The sequence below is a fragment of the Dromiciops gliroides genome, chromosome 3, assembly GCF_019393635.1.
Source record: "Dromiciops gliroides isolate mDroGli1 chromosome 3, mDroGli1.pri, whole genome shotgun sequence".
In the NCBI taxonomy this organism is placed as follows: Eukaryota; Metazoa; Chordata; class Mammalia; order Microbiotheria; family Microbiotheriidae; genus Dromiciops; species Dromiciops gliroides.
In genome coordinates, this window is record NC_057863.1 from 322,549,437 (window position 1) to 322,564,830 (window position 15,394).

Here is a 15,394-nt window from a genome sequence, read left to right on the forward strand (position 1 = left end):
AAAACAGCTCTTCAGCTAGAGCTTTTTCAAAAGGCCTAGGTAAATAGCAGAGTGATTGCCTGAATCTGGGGATGCCTTCTGTGTAGTCTTCAGAAAAAATCCTGCCATACAGCGAGTATGAACTCATTTGCAAGAGATAAAAGACTGAGAAATTGGACAAGCCACAGTATTCAGGTTCCACTGAAGACATCCTTTATATAACTTTTATGTAATTCTTCATTAGTAATATGTTCACAACCAACATATTACTCCCCATTGCTCATTGAGTAAACCCAAAATGTCACTCTTTAAGACTGGGGTATTCCTTGAATCAGTCATTCAGCATGAATGGAAGAAAAATTATGAGCCCAGATTTCAGGAAGAAGCCCAGGGTTATTGGAAGCACTGTTCAAATTCCAAAAGACAATCTGGCCAACTCTTCCAAGTCACTTCTGGTACTAAGTTCTCTATCCATCCAAAGTGCCTGTCCAATATACAAGTAATGATGAACCAGTTCTATGAGATGGCTATCCAAATGCATACCATGGTCTGGATGACAAGCAGTCTCGGTCCACTTAAGTTTTTCTAGTGTGTATAGTTAAAAGAAACTCTGTTGATTTTTCATAAATCTCACTGAGGAAGTTTTAAAATGTTCCAGGGCTTGAACACAACATAATTAGCAAAAAGAAACACTGGAGGACCTGACCACCTAAGAGGAATCCCTCTTCAATCTGTATTCTGTGATAAGCATCTTCTATGATTGTGGCAAATACCTTTAGCAAGCATACGCCTCTGTATTTTATGTCTCACATAATATTAAGGTTGTCAAAGTTTTTCGTTGCTTCATCTTTCAAAGAATCTTTTATGATTTAAATTCAATGGGTGAAATTACTTTGGAAGACAACCTTAGGTAACCATTTGCTCTACCTAATCAAATGCTTTCTTAAGACTAACAGACAGTAAACCATAAAATCTTGTATTCTCTTTACCTTTTGGTTAATTTTGTGACCACAGAGATGTGGCATACTAAAGTATACCATTTGTGAAAGTCTTTCTAGTCCTTTCTTATTCATTCACCAAGAACACCCTAGTTTAGGTATTTTCTGACTGTGCTTCAATCACTTCCTGCCATTTTGGGAAGAGACAAAGAAATTGATGCTAAAATGTGATTTCAGCCAAGATCCTTGGGTCTCAATAACCAGGTGTTTATTAGCTCAGATGCCCCTTTAAATCTCCCTTCTTCCATACTCCCTCATCCTAATGCTAGCAAACAACCCCCCTTCTTCCTCCAATACTATTTCCTTCTTCCTCATCCTCACCTCATTTATTCTAGCCCCAACATTCCTGGTTCCCTTCCAATCCAAGATGCCAAAACCCAAACCTGGTGATTCCCCACCAACTTCCCCCACCCCTACTCCTAAGCATCAGCATTTCCCATCAGTGTCAGTGTATGAAGCTACACAAACATTCTGAGTTCATTATGAATTTAGGTTATCTAATCTCAGCTGGCAATTCTCTAGGGCTGTAAGTTGCTAAGCAAGTGCTAATCTGCATTGATAAAGGGAGTTTCCTCATTAAGAATGCCCTAACCAGGAAAATTATAAGTTTGGTTCAAAATAATCTCCACTGAGACCCCACGGCAGCAAGACAATTCCTCTTTATCCTTCCCTGACTCGCCATCAAACTCCCCACAGCAACTATTCCAAACTTCTTTATTCAAGCCTACATTATGTCACTTTTTCCACACTTTCTCCTACTTTACTGAAAAATTTGAGGCCATTGATTATGAGTTCCATCTTCTACAACTCTAAACCCCTCTATGTCATCAACCATTCTCTCTTTCTTTCTTTGCGCTAGGCTCTGACTTCTTTTTTGCCAAGACTGATCTTTCTATTTGTAACCTATTTGTAATCATCAACACTCCAATCCCTACTGGAAAGCTTGTCCCTTTCATTATCCCTCCCACTTTAATATTTAATCTATCTTTATCTACTGGCTCCTTCCATACTGTATACAAATATGTGCCCTAGCCTTAAAAAAGCTTGGTTTGACTATACTATCCCTTCAAGCTATCATCCTGTATCTCATTTTGCTCTCATAACCGAAGGATAAGAATACTTCTTAAATCTAATGACCTTTTCTCAAGCATCATTCTTCTTGACCTCCCTGAAGCTCCTGACATTGTAGATCATCCTCTTCTACATACTCTCTTCTCTAGGTTTTTTGCAAAAACCACAGCTCTCTCCTGGTTCTTCTACCTGTCTGACCATTCCTTCTCGGTCTTCTTTGCTGATTCTTCATGGAGGCAGCACCCACTAAACATAAATGTCCCCCAAGCCTCTGTCCTGGGATCTTTTCTCCATTTATGCTATTTCACTTAGCTCATCAGTTCCCATGGATTCAGTTATCATGCTTATGCTGATGATTCTCTGTTCTAGTTATCTAACTCTAACCACTCCCTATCCTTCCGATTCACATATTCAATGTCTAACGAACATGTCAAATTGGACATCCCATCCAACACTTAACTACTACTCCAAAATCCTACCCTCTTCCCAAGTTCCCTATTAACTGTCAAGGGCACTACCATCGTCCCAGTCACTTGTGTTTGCAACCTACGTTTCATCCTTGGTTCTTCATTCTCACTCCCTCTTCTAACAAGAGCAGAGTATCATGTAGGAGGAACAACAAGTAGGCTGGCTTGGCTGCACTGGAAAGTACACAGAGTAAAGTGTTAGAAACTGGAAAAATAGCAAGGGCCAGGTTGTGAAGAGCTTTAAATGCCAAACAGAAAAATTCATATTTGATTTTTTTGTGTGTGTGGGACAATGAGGGTTAAGTGACTTGCCCAGAGTCACACAACTAGTAAGTGTCAAGTGTCCGAGGCCAGATTTGAACTCAGGTCCTCTTGAATCCAGGACCAGTGCTTTTATCCACTGCACCACCTAGCTGCCCCCAGAAAAATATATATTTGATCCAAGAGGTTAATAGGGAGTCATTGGAGCTCAGTGAGCAGTGGGATGATGTCATCTATGCTTTGGAAAAACTGCTTTGTCTCTGGAATAAAGGAGGAATTAGAACAGGGAGATTTGAGGCAAGATCCCAATTAGAAAATCACTACAACAATGCAGATGAGAGATGACAAGCGTCTAATCTCAGGTTATAACTGTGTGAGTAGAGAGAAGAGGACATAGAAGAGATGGTGTGAAGGTAGAAACCACAAGATCTGCCAGCAGACCGGGTACATAGGGTGAAAATGAAGAACTGAGAATGACATCAAAGGTACAAGCCCAGGCAACTGAGAGGATGATAGAGCCCTCCAAGGTAACAAGGAAGTTTAGAAGAGGGAGAAAGATAATGAATTCTGTTTCGTATAGACTGTTTGAAATATATGCAGGACATCTAATTTGAGATGTCCAAAAGAGATTTGGTGAAGAAGAACTAGAGCTCAGGAGAGCAATTAGGGTTGAATATGTAGATCTCAGAAGCATCTGCATAGAGATGACAACTGAACCTCTGAAAGCTAAGGAGATCACCAGAAAGGAGAAAGGAGGAAAAAGGGTGAGGGTCTGTTTACTAAGCTGAAAGAATAAAATGTGACAGAGAATGAAAACAGGATAAGGCTCACTGGGTAACAAATACATAGGCTTTTTATACAAAGGATAAAGTTTTAGAAGAGGAACAGGATTACATGCACACTAGGTTCTTTGGGCAAACAGTTGGATTTTCAATGGGAAATATAGTAAATGAGGCAACAGATAAGCAACATATTCTTATTGCCATCTCTGACTATCTACAGGGAAGTATAATATTAGGGAAAAAGTATATGTTTTGGGGGGAAAATGTTACCTTTAAAATGGAGGCTAAGCTAAAGGGAACAAGGGAAGAAAAAAAATAAGAGGATACCTATGTTTGCTTGGGAGTGGTATTCAGTGTTATATAGGTCCCTGCAAGCATAAATAAAGATAAGTTAGGTTTCAGGTATGCACGAACCCTCTCCCACGGTAGGCCTCACATCAAATAGTAAATCATGATATAAACATCTGATACAGTTTCAAGTACACAAAGTGTTTTGAATTCTCAGAGATCATGAATACAGATGCAGGAAAGCTACCATTTATACCTGCGTGACTTTTGGCACATCACATAACCTCTCTGAGCCTCAGTTGCTTCAACTGTAAAATGAAGGAATTATAGCATACATTCATTTAAGGTCTTTTCCAGTTCCTGAATCAATAATCCTATGGAATGATCCTATGAAAATGTAAATGTCTTGTAGATAAATGTAAATGTATTCGAGATCAAAATCTCCAATGGTAAGATCCATTCATAAATTCAACGTTGTTTTTTTTTTAAGTTCAAAGAAACATTTCCTGATGAGATATAAAACTGAAACCTACTTCTCACTGAGTAAATGGAATAACAAACCAAAATATCTTTTAACTTGAAGAGTCACTTGCCTATACACTCTACCTGATGACATAAAACACTAAAAAGCAAGAAGCACCTTGAATAAGGGAGGAACAAATTTCCAAACTATCAAAAGTCATTGACAAATGAAGATAAGATATACAACTGTAGTCCTTCATTTCCCTCATTTCAACCTATGGGCCTATTCCAAAACAACATCCAATCTTTGATGCAAATATCTTACTTCTAGTAAAAGATTAGAGTAGAGGCAAATGACTTACTCATTAGCTGGGCAAGCCTTCAATTTTAACTCCCAAGTTGATATAAAACACTATTACAATGGAGATTATACACAGTTTCCTTCTACTACTGATTTGGTGAACTAGAAGTAAGGATTTACATAGAGCAATTACTGAGCAACAGGATTCTGCTAATTCCATTCAACTGTGAGGAAGCAAAAAAGAAAAAAATCACTTATCTACTCCTTTTTCCTAATCATGTCAGAAATGCTAAATGTGAGCACAGTTTTAAGGATTACCTCCTTCATGATAGCCAATCTCCTTTTCCCAAGAAGATCAGGAGTATCCTGTTTCTGCTTTTTCCATTTCCTCTTCAAAGCTTTTTCTTGAAGTTCCCAATGTGCAAGTGCTCTATTCTTTGATTTGTGTAGTTCGTGACGACGTACCTAATACAGATGAAAAAAATTTGTTACAAATGAAGATGGCTCAGCCAGCTAGGCCATCACAATCCTGCCAACAGGGCAGGGTCAGCATCCAAATAAAAGCTGCAGCAAGCCACTGAATGAGCAGAGCAATTAGTTCATCTCATAGGACTAGCTACATTATAATCTGCTTACCTGACAACCAGCCACAGTTCTTGCCCCACTCTATCCACTACCACCTTAAGGTCCTGCCAACTTGGGTTACCTTAAGAGTTTTGTTGGGGTTTTTTCCCCTACTGCTTGCATTTGCAACCTCAAAGATGTGACTCCATAACTGCTATCTTCTATCACTGCAGACTCAGCATAACTCAAGAAAACCTTTTCCAGACAATGTCCTTCCCCCAGCACAGGTTCTTTAGCACAAAGATCCTGGCTCAATCTCAAACTTGTCTTGTACACAGCTGACACAAGTACTCAAGTCAGTCACCTGAACAGCATGGGACTGGGCTCAATAAGAACATATTGCTTTATTCCCTTCACCAAACAGGGAGGATCTGGTGGCTTCCCTCATAGAGAAGCAAACCAAAACAGACAAATTCCAGGCGAATAACATGCTCCTCTAGAAGAAAACTAAGTTCCAAGAACAGCTAAAAACAAGCATTCCCACTCAGCATACCCTTTCAGATAAAATTATAGACACACCAGTGACCTACTGGACTTCTAATCCAACTCAACCATTCCTAGAATAAAGACCCTAGGATTTGGGGCAGCCAGGTGGTGCAGTGGATAGAGCACCGGCCCTGGATTCAGGAGGACCTGAGTTCAAATCCAGCCTCAGATACTTAACATTTACTGGCTGTGTGACCCTGGGCAAGTCACTTAACACCAACTGCCTCACCAAAAAAAAAAAAAAATTATTAGACAACTTGAAAGCCATGATAAAAAAAAAAAAGACCCTAGGATTTTCTTCATTGACCAGGCCAACATGAAGTTTGTTTTCCCTTGTTTTATTGAGCTAATTAGCTGTTGAGTTAATTCCTTCTATGACAGAAAATTGTCTTCTGTTAGGAGTCCTCATAGTCTTTACTTCGAAGGTCTGATAGCCCTTTGATAACACCCTCCACTGTGACACACCCAATGGAATACCCACTAACCCCAGCAATGGAAAGAGTTGGTTACTGATAGGACCCAGTACTCCTGGGTGTACACCATTTCTGGTGTATTTCTCTAGGGGAACCTGACTGGTCAGCTGGTTAGTCCTATCAGGCTACCTCTGGTTCCCTTACTAAACATACTGTTATTAAGCCTTTTGGTCTCTGAAATGTCCCAATCACATTCCAGTGTTTATGAATTCCATTTTTGTAAAAACCTTCTGAGTTAGTTGGTAACGTTGAATTTAGGCAATACTTTGATTTCTTATTGGGAACATATACACCACATTCAACTAGCCTACATGATTCTGGGCTACCTTTCACAATTAATCTTATATAAAGCTACAGAAGTGTTAGTTCAATAGGGAAGAAATGTAATTCCCCAGGCACATTAAAAGCAGAAACAGACCCATAGAAAATGTATGCTATTCTAAGGGAGGGAGGGACAAATGACATGAAGACTCTACAGTAATTCCTGTGTTCTGCAAGATACTAGCACTGTTTCACTACAGGTTCCTCACTCCTGATGCTTCCTCTATCAACCGCTTCCCATACTCATCATGAACCTGTGTAAAAAATTATTCTAGTGGCCATAGACATCTGAAAGGACATTCCAAAAAGCAAGTTCATTCTTGAGTCTCTCATAGCACCCCTACACCAACCTTTTGTGGGAAAAGCAGATACATTTAATGTAGCAGGCATCTTCCTTTTTTAGGTTGACCCACTTTAGTTATACACTAATCGCATAACTTATCCACAAATAAAAAACTGGAAAAAGAACTGTTGCCAATAAAGTTAGCTTTTGAAGCTTGGTGACACTATTTCAAGGGGTCTAAGCAATCAGTCTTCACGCAAACAGATCTCCAAAACCAGGAATATTTGCAGAGCATCTGCAAAAGAAGCCATCAAATCCAGTAAGTCCTAGTCTTCATCCCAATTCTTCAAGACTTTAAGGTCAAGTATATCAAGTTTATAGAAACAGACATATGAGTCACATGGGACGTGCAGGTATACATAGGTTGCAAACTGCTGAACAAGGCCCTATTCAGGAAATTGAATTCTGGAGGGCTTACAGAGAATCAAACACCACAAGTCCTCCTACAAGCCAAGAATGTCAGAGCCACTCAGCCATGAGTGGACATCAAATATATCATTATAAATAGTTGCTGTAGAAGTTTCAAACCCATATCCAACTTCAATTTTGATTTACGCTCCCCAGGAGCAGGGAATCCATCTTGGATGGTACACAGCTGGAGTGCTTATAAAACACATACTTGTTTTATGTGCCATATCTGAGTACTGAATCTGTTCCAGGTGGATATATAGTTGCAATGGTAAGGATTGGAGCAGTAGTCTCCTGAAGGTGGTGACAGGACTTTTCAGAAGACCTCATTAGTTTCCTCCCTTGAAAAGAGAAGCCTCCAGTTGGCTGACATGACTGGACATGAACTGATGATTCTGAACCTCATTTTTAGCAAGGATTAAAACAAAATCAAACTAGGCACAGAAAAACTATGCAAAGTCAGTTTGTGATTCAAAGATTAGAACTCAGGATCACAGGATCATATTTTTAGGAACCTTAGAGATCATTTAGTCCAACCCTCTCATTTTAGAGATAAGGAAATTAAAGCTCTAAAAGATGAAGTGATTTGCACAAGAAACACTTGGCAGCATAGTTTACAAAAGATTCCCACAGGTCTTCCTTTCCTCTCTTCCCACCTCCTCCCTTAGCAAATCATTAAAGATGACACCTAAGTGTCTTCCAATCTTTTGCACAGCTACCTCATTTGTGTATATAGAGAAGAAACACAGATTTAAGTGGAACAATATACTAGAACAGTTCTAAATGCATCCCTACCATGTGAAAGTAAGAGATAGCACTATCTATTTATTTTGCAGGTTGGAGAAAAATACTTACACATACTAAAAAAGTAGAAGCAGCAGTTTGTTTTTCTCTCTTCATGCTGTTTCTTGTTTTGTGAAGAAAGATATTTGTGTTTGGGAATTTTTTTCTCTTTCTAGCTTGAAAAGTTCAGAGGATACTCCCCTTCTCTTTTTCTGATGCCTGAAAGGCTTGGAAACTATCTTGCCTTTTCAGTCTAACTAGGAACTTCAAAGTTCCTAGGATATGACCCCCCAAAAAAGGTCCCTTTATTGTACTAACTTATCTTCCCAGAGATACTTTCTCTGCAAGTTTTAGCCTCCAGCTCTGTCCCCAATATTGTTTCTTAGTATGTATTTCTTGTCCCTCTCATGAATTTTAACTTCATTTATGACTTGACTGTGAGGTCTGTGATTTACAAAGAGAAGTTACTAAAATCAAGTTCCTAATCCATAGCAATTATCTGATCTAATTTTCTTTTAAATGAACAATGATATACATACTTACTTGTCTGTGAGCTAAAATTTCCCCAGCATTATCAGTCTAGTCTTAATTCTGTAGGCTTACTACATTTTTAAATGTCCTGTGAGAGTATGGATAATTGAGTACAATCTTCCAAGACACATTGTTGCCAAAGCTAAAAGACTCCAAGTTCATTAGGCTTTAAAGGATGGGAAGGAATTTTTTTTTAATTAATAAAGTATTTTATTTTTTTTCCTGTTACATGTAAAGATAGTTCTCAACTTTTGTTTATACAAGCTTTCCAATTTCAGATTTTTCTCCCTCCCTCCCCTCCCTCTCCCCTCCCCTAGACAGCAGGTAATCTGATATAGGAGATATACACACACACACACACACACACACACATAATAACATTAATTATATTTCTGCATTAGTCATGTTATAAGAGAAAAATCAGAGCAATGACGAAAAACCTCAAAATAGAAAAACAACAGCACCAAAAACAAAAGAAATAGTATGGTTCATTCAGCATCTATACTCCACAGTTCTTTTTTTTTTTTCCTGGATTTGGAGATCCTCTTCTATCATGAGTTCCCTGGAACTCTTCTGTACCATTGCATTGGTGAGAAGAATATAGTCCATCACAGTAGATCAACACTCAATGTTGATGATACTGTGTACAGTGTTCTTCTGGTTCTGCTCATCTCACTCATCATCAGCCCAAGCAAGACCCTCCAGGTTTCTCTGAACTCCTCCTGCTCATCGTTTCTTACAGCACAATAGTATTCCATTGTATTCATATACCACAACTTGTCCAGCCATTCCCCAATTGATGGGCATCCCCTCAACTTCCAATTCCTTGCCACCACATAAAGAGCAGCTATAAATATTTTTGTACATGTGATTTCCATGATTTCTTTGAGAAAAAGACCCAAAAGTGGTATTGCTGGGTCAAAGGGCATGCACAGCTTTATCGCCCTTTGGGCATAATTCCAAATTGCTCTCCAGAATGGTTGGATCAGTTCACAGCTCCACCAACAATGCATTAGTGTTCCAATTTTCCCACAGCTTCTCCAACATTTATTATTTTCCGTTTTTGTCATATTAGCCAATCTGATAGGTGTCAGGTTGGTACCTCAGAGTTGTTTTAATTTGCATCTCTCTAATCATTAGAGATTTAGAGCATTTTTTCATATGGGAATAGATAGCTTTGGTTTCTTCATCAGAAAACTGCCTGTTCATATCCTTTGACCATTTCTCAATTGGGAAATGACTTGGATTCTTATAAATTTGATTTAGTTCCCTATATATTTTAGAAATGAGGCCTTTATCAGAAATACTGGCCATAAAAATTATTTCCCAGCTTTCTGCCTCCCTTCTAATTTTGGATGCATTGCTTCTGTTTGTACAAAAATTTTTTAATTTAATGTAATCAAAATCATCCATTTTACATTTTATAATATACTCTATCTCTTGATTGGTCATAAACTGTTTTCCTTTCCAAAGATGTGATAGGTAAACTATTCCTTTCTCTCCTAATTTACCTATGTATCACCTCTTATGTCTAAATCATGTATCCATTTTGATTTTAGTATAAGGTGTAAGATGTTGGTCTATGCCTAATTTCTGCCATACTATCTTCCAGTTTTCCCAGCAGTTTTTGTCAAATACTGAGTTCCTATCCCAGAAGCTGGAGTCTTTGGGTTTATCAAACACTATATTACTAGTGTCATTTACTACTGCGTTTCCTGTGCCTACCCTATTCCATTGATCCTCCACTCTATTTCTTAGCCAGTACCAGATAGTTTTGATGACTGCCTCTTTATAGTAAAACTCCAGGTTTGGTACCACTAACCCACCTTCCTGTGAATTTTTTTTTCATTATTTCCCTGGATAGTCTTTATTTTTTGTTTTTCCAGATGAATTTTGTTATTATTTTTCTAGCTCTATAAAATAATTTTAGGTAGTCTGATTGGTATGGCACTGAATAAGTAAATTAATTTAGGTAGGATTGTCATTTTTACTATATTAGCTCTGCCTATCCATGAGCAATTGATATCTTTCTGATTATTTAGATCTGATTTGATTTGTGTGAAGAGTGTTTGGTAGTTGTGTTCATAGAGTTCCTGGGTTTGTCTTGGCAAGTAGACTCCCAAGTATTTTATATTATCTACCGTTACTTTACATGGAATTTCTCTATCTCTTGCTGCTGGACTTTGTTGGTCATGTATAGAAATGCTAATGATTTATGTGGATTTATTTTATATCCTGCTACTTTTCTAAAGTTGTTAATTGTTTCAAGTAATTTTTGAGTTGATTCTCTAGGATTCTTTAAGTATACCATCATATCATCTGTAAAGAGTGATAGTTTTGTTTCCTCCTTGCCTATTCTAATTCCTTTAATTCCTTTTTCTTCTCTGATTGCTAAAGCTAACATTTCTAGGACAATATTAAATAACTGGGGTGATAATGGACATCCCTGTTTCACTCCTGATCTTATTGGGAAGGCCTCTAATTTATCTCCATTGCATATAATACTTGCTGATGGTTTTAGGTAGATACTGTTTATTTTTTTAAGGAAGGCTCCACCTATTCCTAAACTCTCTAGTGTTTTTATTAGGAATGGGTGCTGTATTTTGTCAAAAGCTTTCTCTGCATCTATTGAGATAATCATATGATTTTGGTTGGTTTTCTTATTGATGTGGTTGATTATGTTAATAGTTTTCCTAATGTTGAACCAGCCCTGCATTCTTGGTATAAATCCCACCTGGTCATAGTGTATTATCCTGGTGATCACTTGCTGTAATCTCCTTGCTAATATCTTATTTAAGATTTTAGCATCAATATTCATTAGGGAAGCTGGTCTATAATTTTCTTTCTCTGTTTTTGCTTTGCCTGGTTTTGATATCACCACCATATTTGTGTCATAAAACAAATTTGGTAGAACTCCTTCTTCATCTATTTTTCCAAATAATTTGTATAATATTGGAATTAATTGTTCTTTAAATGTTTGGTAAAATTCACCTGTAAACCCATCTGGCCCTGGGGATTTTTTCTTGGGGAGTTCATTAGTGGCTTGTTCAATTTCTTTTTCTAATATGGGGGGAAGGAATTTAATAGGCTGGGATGGAGGTGGAGATAAGGCATTCTAAGCTAGAGGCTGACCTCCCCAGAAAAAGCCATCCAAGTAGATAGTTAACCACATCAGAGTGCCATAGAACTCTTCTGAGTTAAAGGCCAGATCTGCTTGTCGACCTAAAACCTTTGCTGTGGCGGCCACCGAGAAGCTCAAAGGATCGTTCCACTGCTATCAGATAAATAATAAAGTCCTGCAGCCTTTCAGTTACTTTTCCCCATTTCACTACAAATCCATGCTGTAATCCATCAGTTACCATGATAAAAGGGTCACCTAAACCTTGGAGATGTTTCCCACAAGTCCTCATCCTTCACCCACCTCATCTGCTATGACTCTATAAGCATACAAGTTGTGAAATCAAATCCTTGGTAAAGTCCACTCTACTGCCTCGTATACTGGAAAGGCCACAGTTAAAGAGGAACATTGCTTAAAGCTTGCCAGCAACTTGCATGATCTAAAACTAACAAGGGGCCCTGGGAAGCCCCCCTAGGAAAAAGGATAGTGCACAGGTGTGGGCACAAGCACTCATACATAAAAGGCACATCTAACCACTGCAACCATAAACACAGCAATTAGGTGAACTCTGTTCTGACCCACTTACCTGGCAATGGACCACAGTTCCTGTCATTCAGTATCTGCAAACTTCATATGGGCTCTTGTTCCTCTACTTGTCCCTGAAACTGATGAGAACCATCTCAGCCCGGCTAACTGATCTACTCAAGAACCTCTAAGCTGGCTTTGCTCATTTCCACCAAGGTGGTGTACAGCAACTGTCTCCTGCACAGCTGGGAAGGCCCAGTTTTCCCCTGGGCAGGGGGCCCAGTGGTGGCAGGGGCCAAAAGGGACCTGGATCACCATGTGGGTTCTGGATCAGGGAGTAGCAGGAGGGGTGCTTGTGCTTTCTCCCTCGCCTTTCCTCCCACCTTGCCTTGCATCCAAAGCAGCAGCCTTCAAGTGTTATAGCCCCCTAGCAGTAATTCTCACCACATCCCGAGGTTGAGGAAAGGGAGGCAGCTAGGTGGCTCAGTGAATAGAACAGGGTCTAGTCAGGAAGACCTCGGTTCAAATCTAGCCTCAGACACTTACTAGCTGTGTGATCCTGGGTAAATCAGTTAACCTCTGCCTTAATCCATGGGAGAAGGAAATGGAAAACCAGTCCCTTATCTTTGCCAAGAAAATCCCATGAACAATATGAAGAGTCCTGAAGGGTCATAAAGAGTAGGACACAACTGAACAACTAAATAACAAAATGTATCACTGTTCTTAGTAAAGACAAATGCAGCTTCATTCAATCCCTAAGTATTTCTCCTACGGAACTCAATGTAGTTACTATTCCTCTTTGCTCCCCCAGCCCCACTGGGGTTCTATACCAGTGATTCTGGACTCACCTGAGGCAAATGTCAATATGCAGAAACAAAAAAAAATCCTAATCTGGACAATATGACATTTCAATCAGCTGTCTTCCTGGTTTAGTTTAAGTAAACAAGTATTTATTAAACATCTACTGTATGCAAAGCACACCTGCTAGATAAGTCACTGTGCTAAATAATCAATGATTTATTTAGTTTAAAACAAGAAATCACAATTAACTTCTAATTGCCCACTGAATTTTCAAAAACAGGGAAAGCAAAGATCACAGGATATCTAGAGTTCAAAAGAATTCTCCAACGCTATCTAATCTAATACTCTCATTTTCAGTTATAGAAACTGAGGCTCAGGGAGGTTAAGTAATTTGTTCAAGGTCACACAGGTAGAAAGCATTAAAAGCAGGACTTGAACCAGGTCCTCTGAACTCCCCTAGTAATCTTCCAATCTAACAAAAGTAAAAAGCTGAGAAGCAAATCTCTACTTCTCTTATGTAAGAGTATTTATACAATCTAGTAAATCTTTGCCAATGGTCAACATATTATTTTAAAATCACTTGATAGCTTTCTTATTACAGGTATTTAATTTAACTACGGTTTCTCATAGAAATGTGAAAAGAAATGTGGACACTCAGGCAGATAAAGGAAGCAGAGAAAACATACAAGTTCTCTGAGTAAATGAATTACAAGAGTTCATGGGTTTGGAAGAAAGAAGGAAGGCAAGAATAGTCTGTCTTAACAAACACTGACAATGAAGAACTACACATGTGAAGAAGACATATGTGCAATCTTATATAAAGTGGATATTTGTTATTTCTTGATATGTGAATAAAAAAAGGTGCCATCAAAACCAGCAAAAAATAAATGAGTAACTACTGTATGTATATGACACCATGGTAGGCAGAATACAGAGAAGTATGAATGAGACAGTGCCTATGTCAAAGGATGTGGAATCCATCTCTGTAGATAGGACTTTGTGTGGGTGGATGTGTGGGTGTAGGTGTTTAAATAACAATAAAGGTAGTATATACGAAGTGCTAAATGAGTTCTCTAGACTCTAAGTGCTGCACAAGTTCAGAGGGAAAAATGTGTGAGATCACTGAGTTATACATGTCCTCACAGAAGAAGAATATGAATTGGACCTTGAAGAAAGGTTAAGACTTGGAGGATCGGCGAGGCATTTCAGGCAGGAAAAATAACATGAAACAAAGACATTGAGGTAGGCATACATCTAGGGAATAAGCAAACCATATAGTTAGAAAAGAGGATTCACATAAGTGATTCCTATGAGAAATAAAGTTGGAAGAATAAGGAGACCAGATTAAGGAAGGCAATTAGAGCTAGATAGAGTAAGATTAAGAACCCAATTTAAATCTGTATCTGAGACTTGAGATTCTTGTCTCAAGTCTGGGTATTTGAAATAATTGACTTGCTTTGTATAAAGATAAGCAAATCTCAAGGAATATTTATTGAATAACTAAAAGGCAGTACGTTATCATTTAGTTTAAAAAACAAGAACACTTCAACTAAACATGTTACATATAAATAATCTTAACCACTTTTGCTATTAAACTTACCAGGTCTTCAGGAGTTGCACGATGCACTGTTAAATCACTCACGGTACTCTGAAAAGAGATTTTTTTTTTTAAATGCTGAAAGATATAAAATTCTAATGGGAGTAAACAAGTTAGTAGTTAAGAAATCTCTTTTGTTACTAGGAATTTGCTTTCCCCATTTTAAATTAAACAAAGACCCTTTTAATATACTAAACCTATTCAGCAAGCTTATGAAAGAATAAAAAAAAGTAAAGCAGGCTGGTTCTTTATATTTATTATTATTTTAAATATAAAATTTAAGTATAAAAAAATGATTCCGTTTAACTAAAATGGTATTTTTCAAACTGTGTGTCATGGAACTTTAGGTCTCAGGATGCATCTGTATAGCCTTCTGGAAAAAGTGATCATTTTAGGCTGTTTGATCCACTGCAATGACATGAGGAAATGTAGATCCAGAATATAATATCCATTCAGAAGATATTAAAATTAACTATCTTAAACAGTAGACAGTAATGCAACATGGCCCTTTCAGACTGAACTCAGCTGCTTTATACACTATACAACAAATTTAGTGAAGTAAAAGGATATAAATGACTAGTCACTCAGAATTAACATTTGCTATAAGAGCAAAACTACAAAGAAACTAATAAAATAGCCTTTTCTGAAGTCAATGAGAAATTTCAAAGAGAAATTTTTTCTACTTTGGCTTAAAACTAGTTCATGACTTCCTACTGTAAAATGTGAATTCTTTCATACAGATTTACAAAAGTACAAGGTGTAAACTATAATTTGA

At 37.9% G+C, this 15,394-nt stretch overlaps 1 protein-coding gene across 1 annotated transcript in view; it reads right to left on the reverse strand.

Annotated features, from left to right (window-relative positions):
* SPICE1 (spindle and centriole associated protein 1) overlaps window positions 1-15,394 on the reverse strand; it is a 70,381-nt gene that overhangs the window by 46,036 nt on the left and 8,951 nt on the right. The window contains 2 exon segments of the mRNA XM_043997628.1: window positions 4,928-5,074; window positions 14,623-14,670. Of these exon segments, the coding sequence (XP_043853563.1) occupies window positions 4,928-5,074; window positions 14,623-14,670 (195 nt within the window).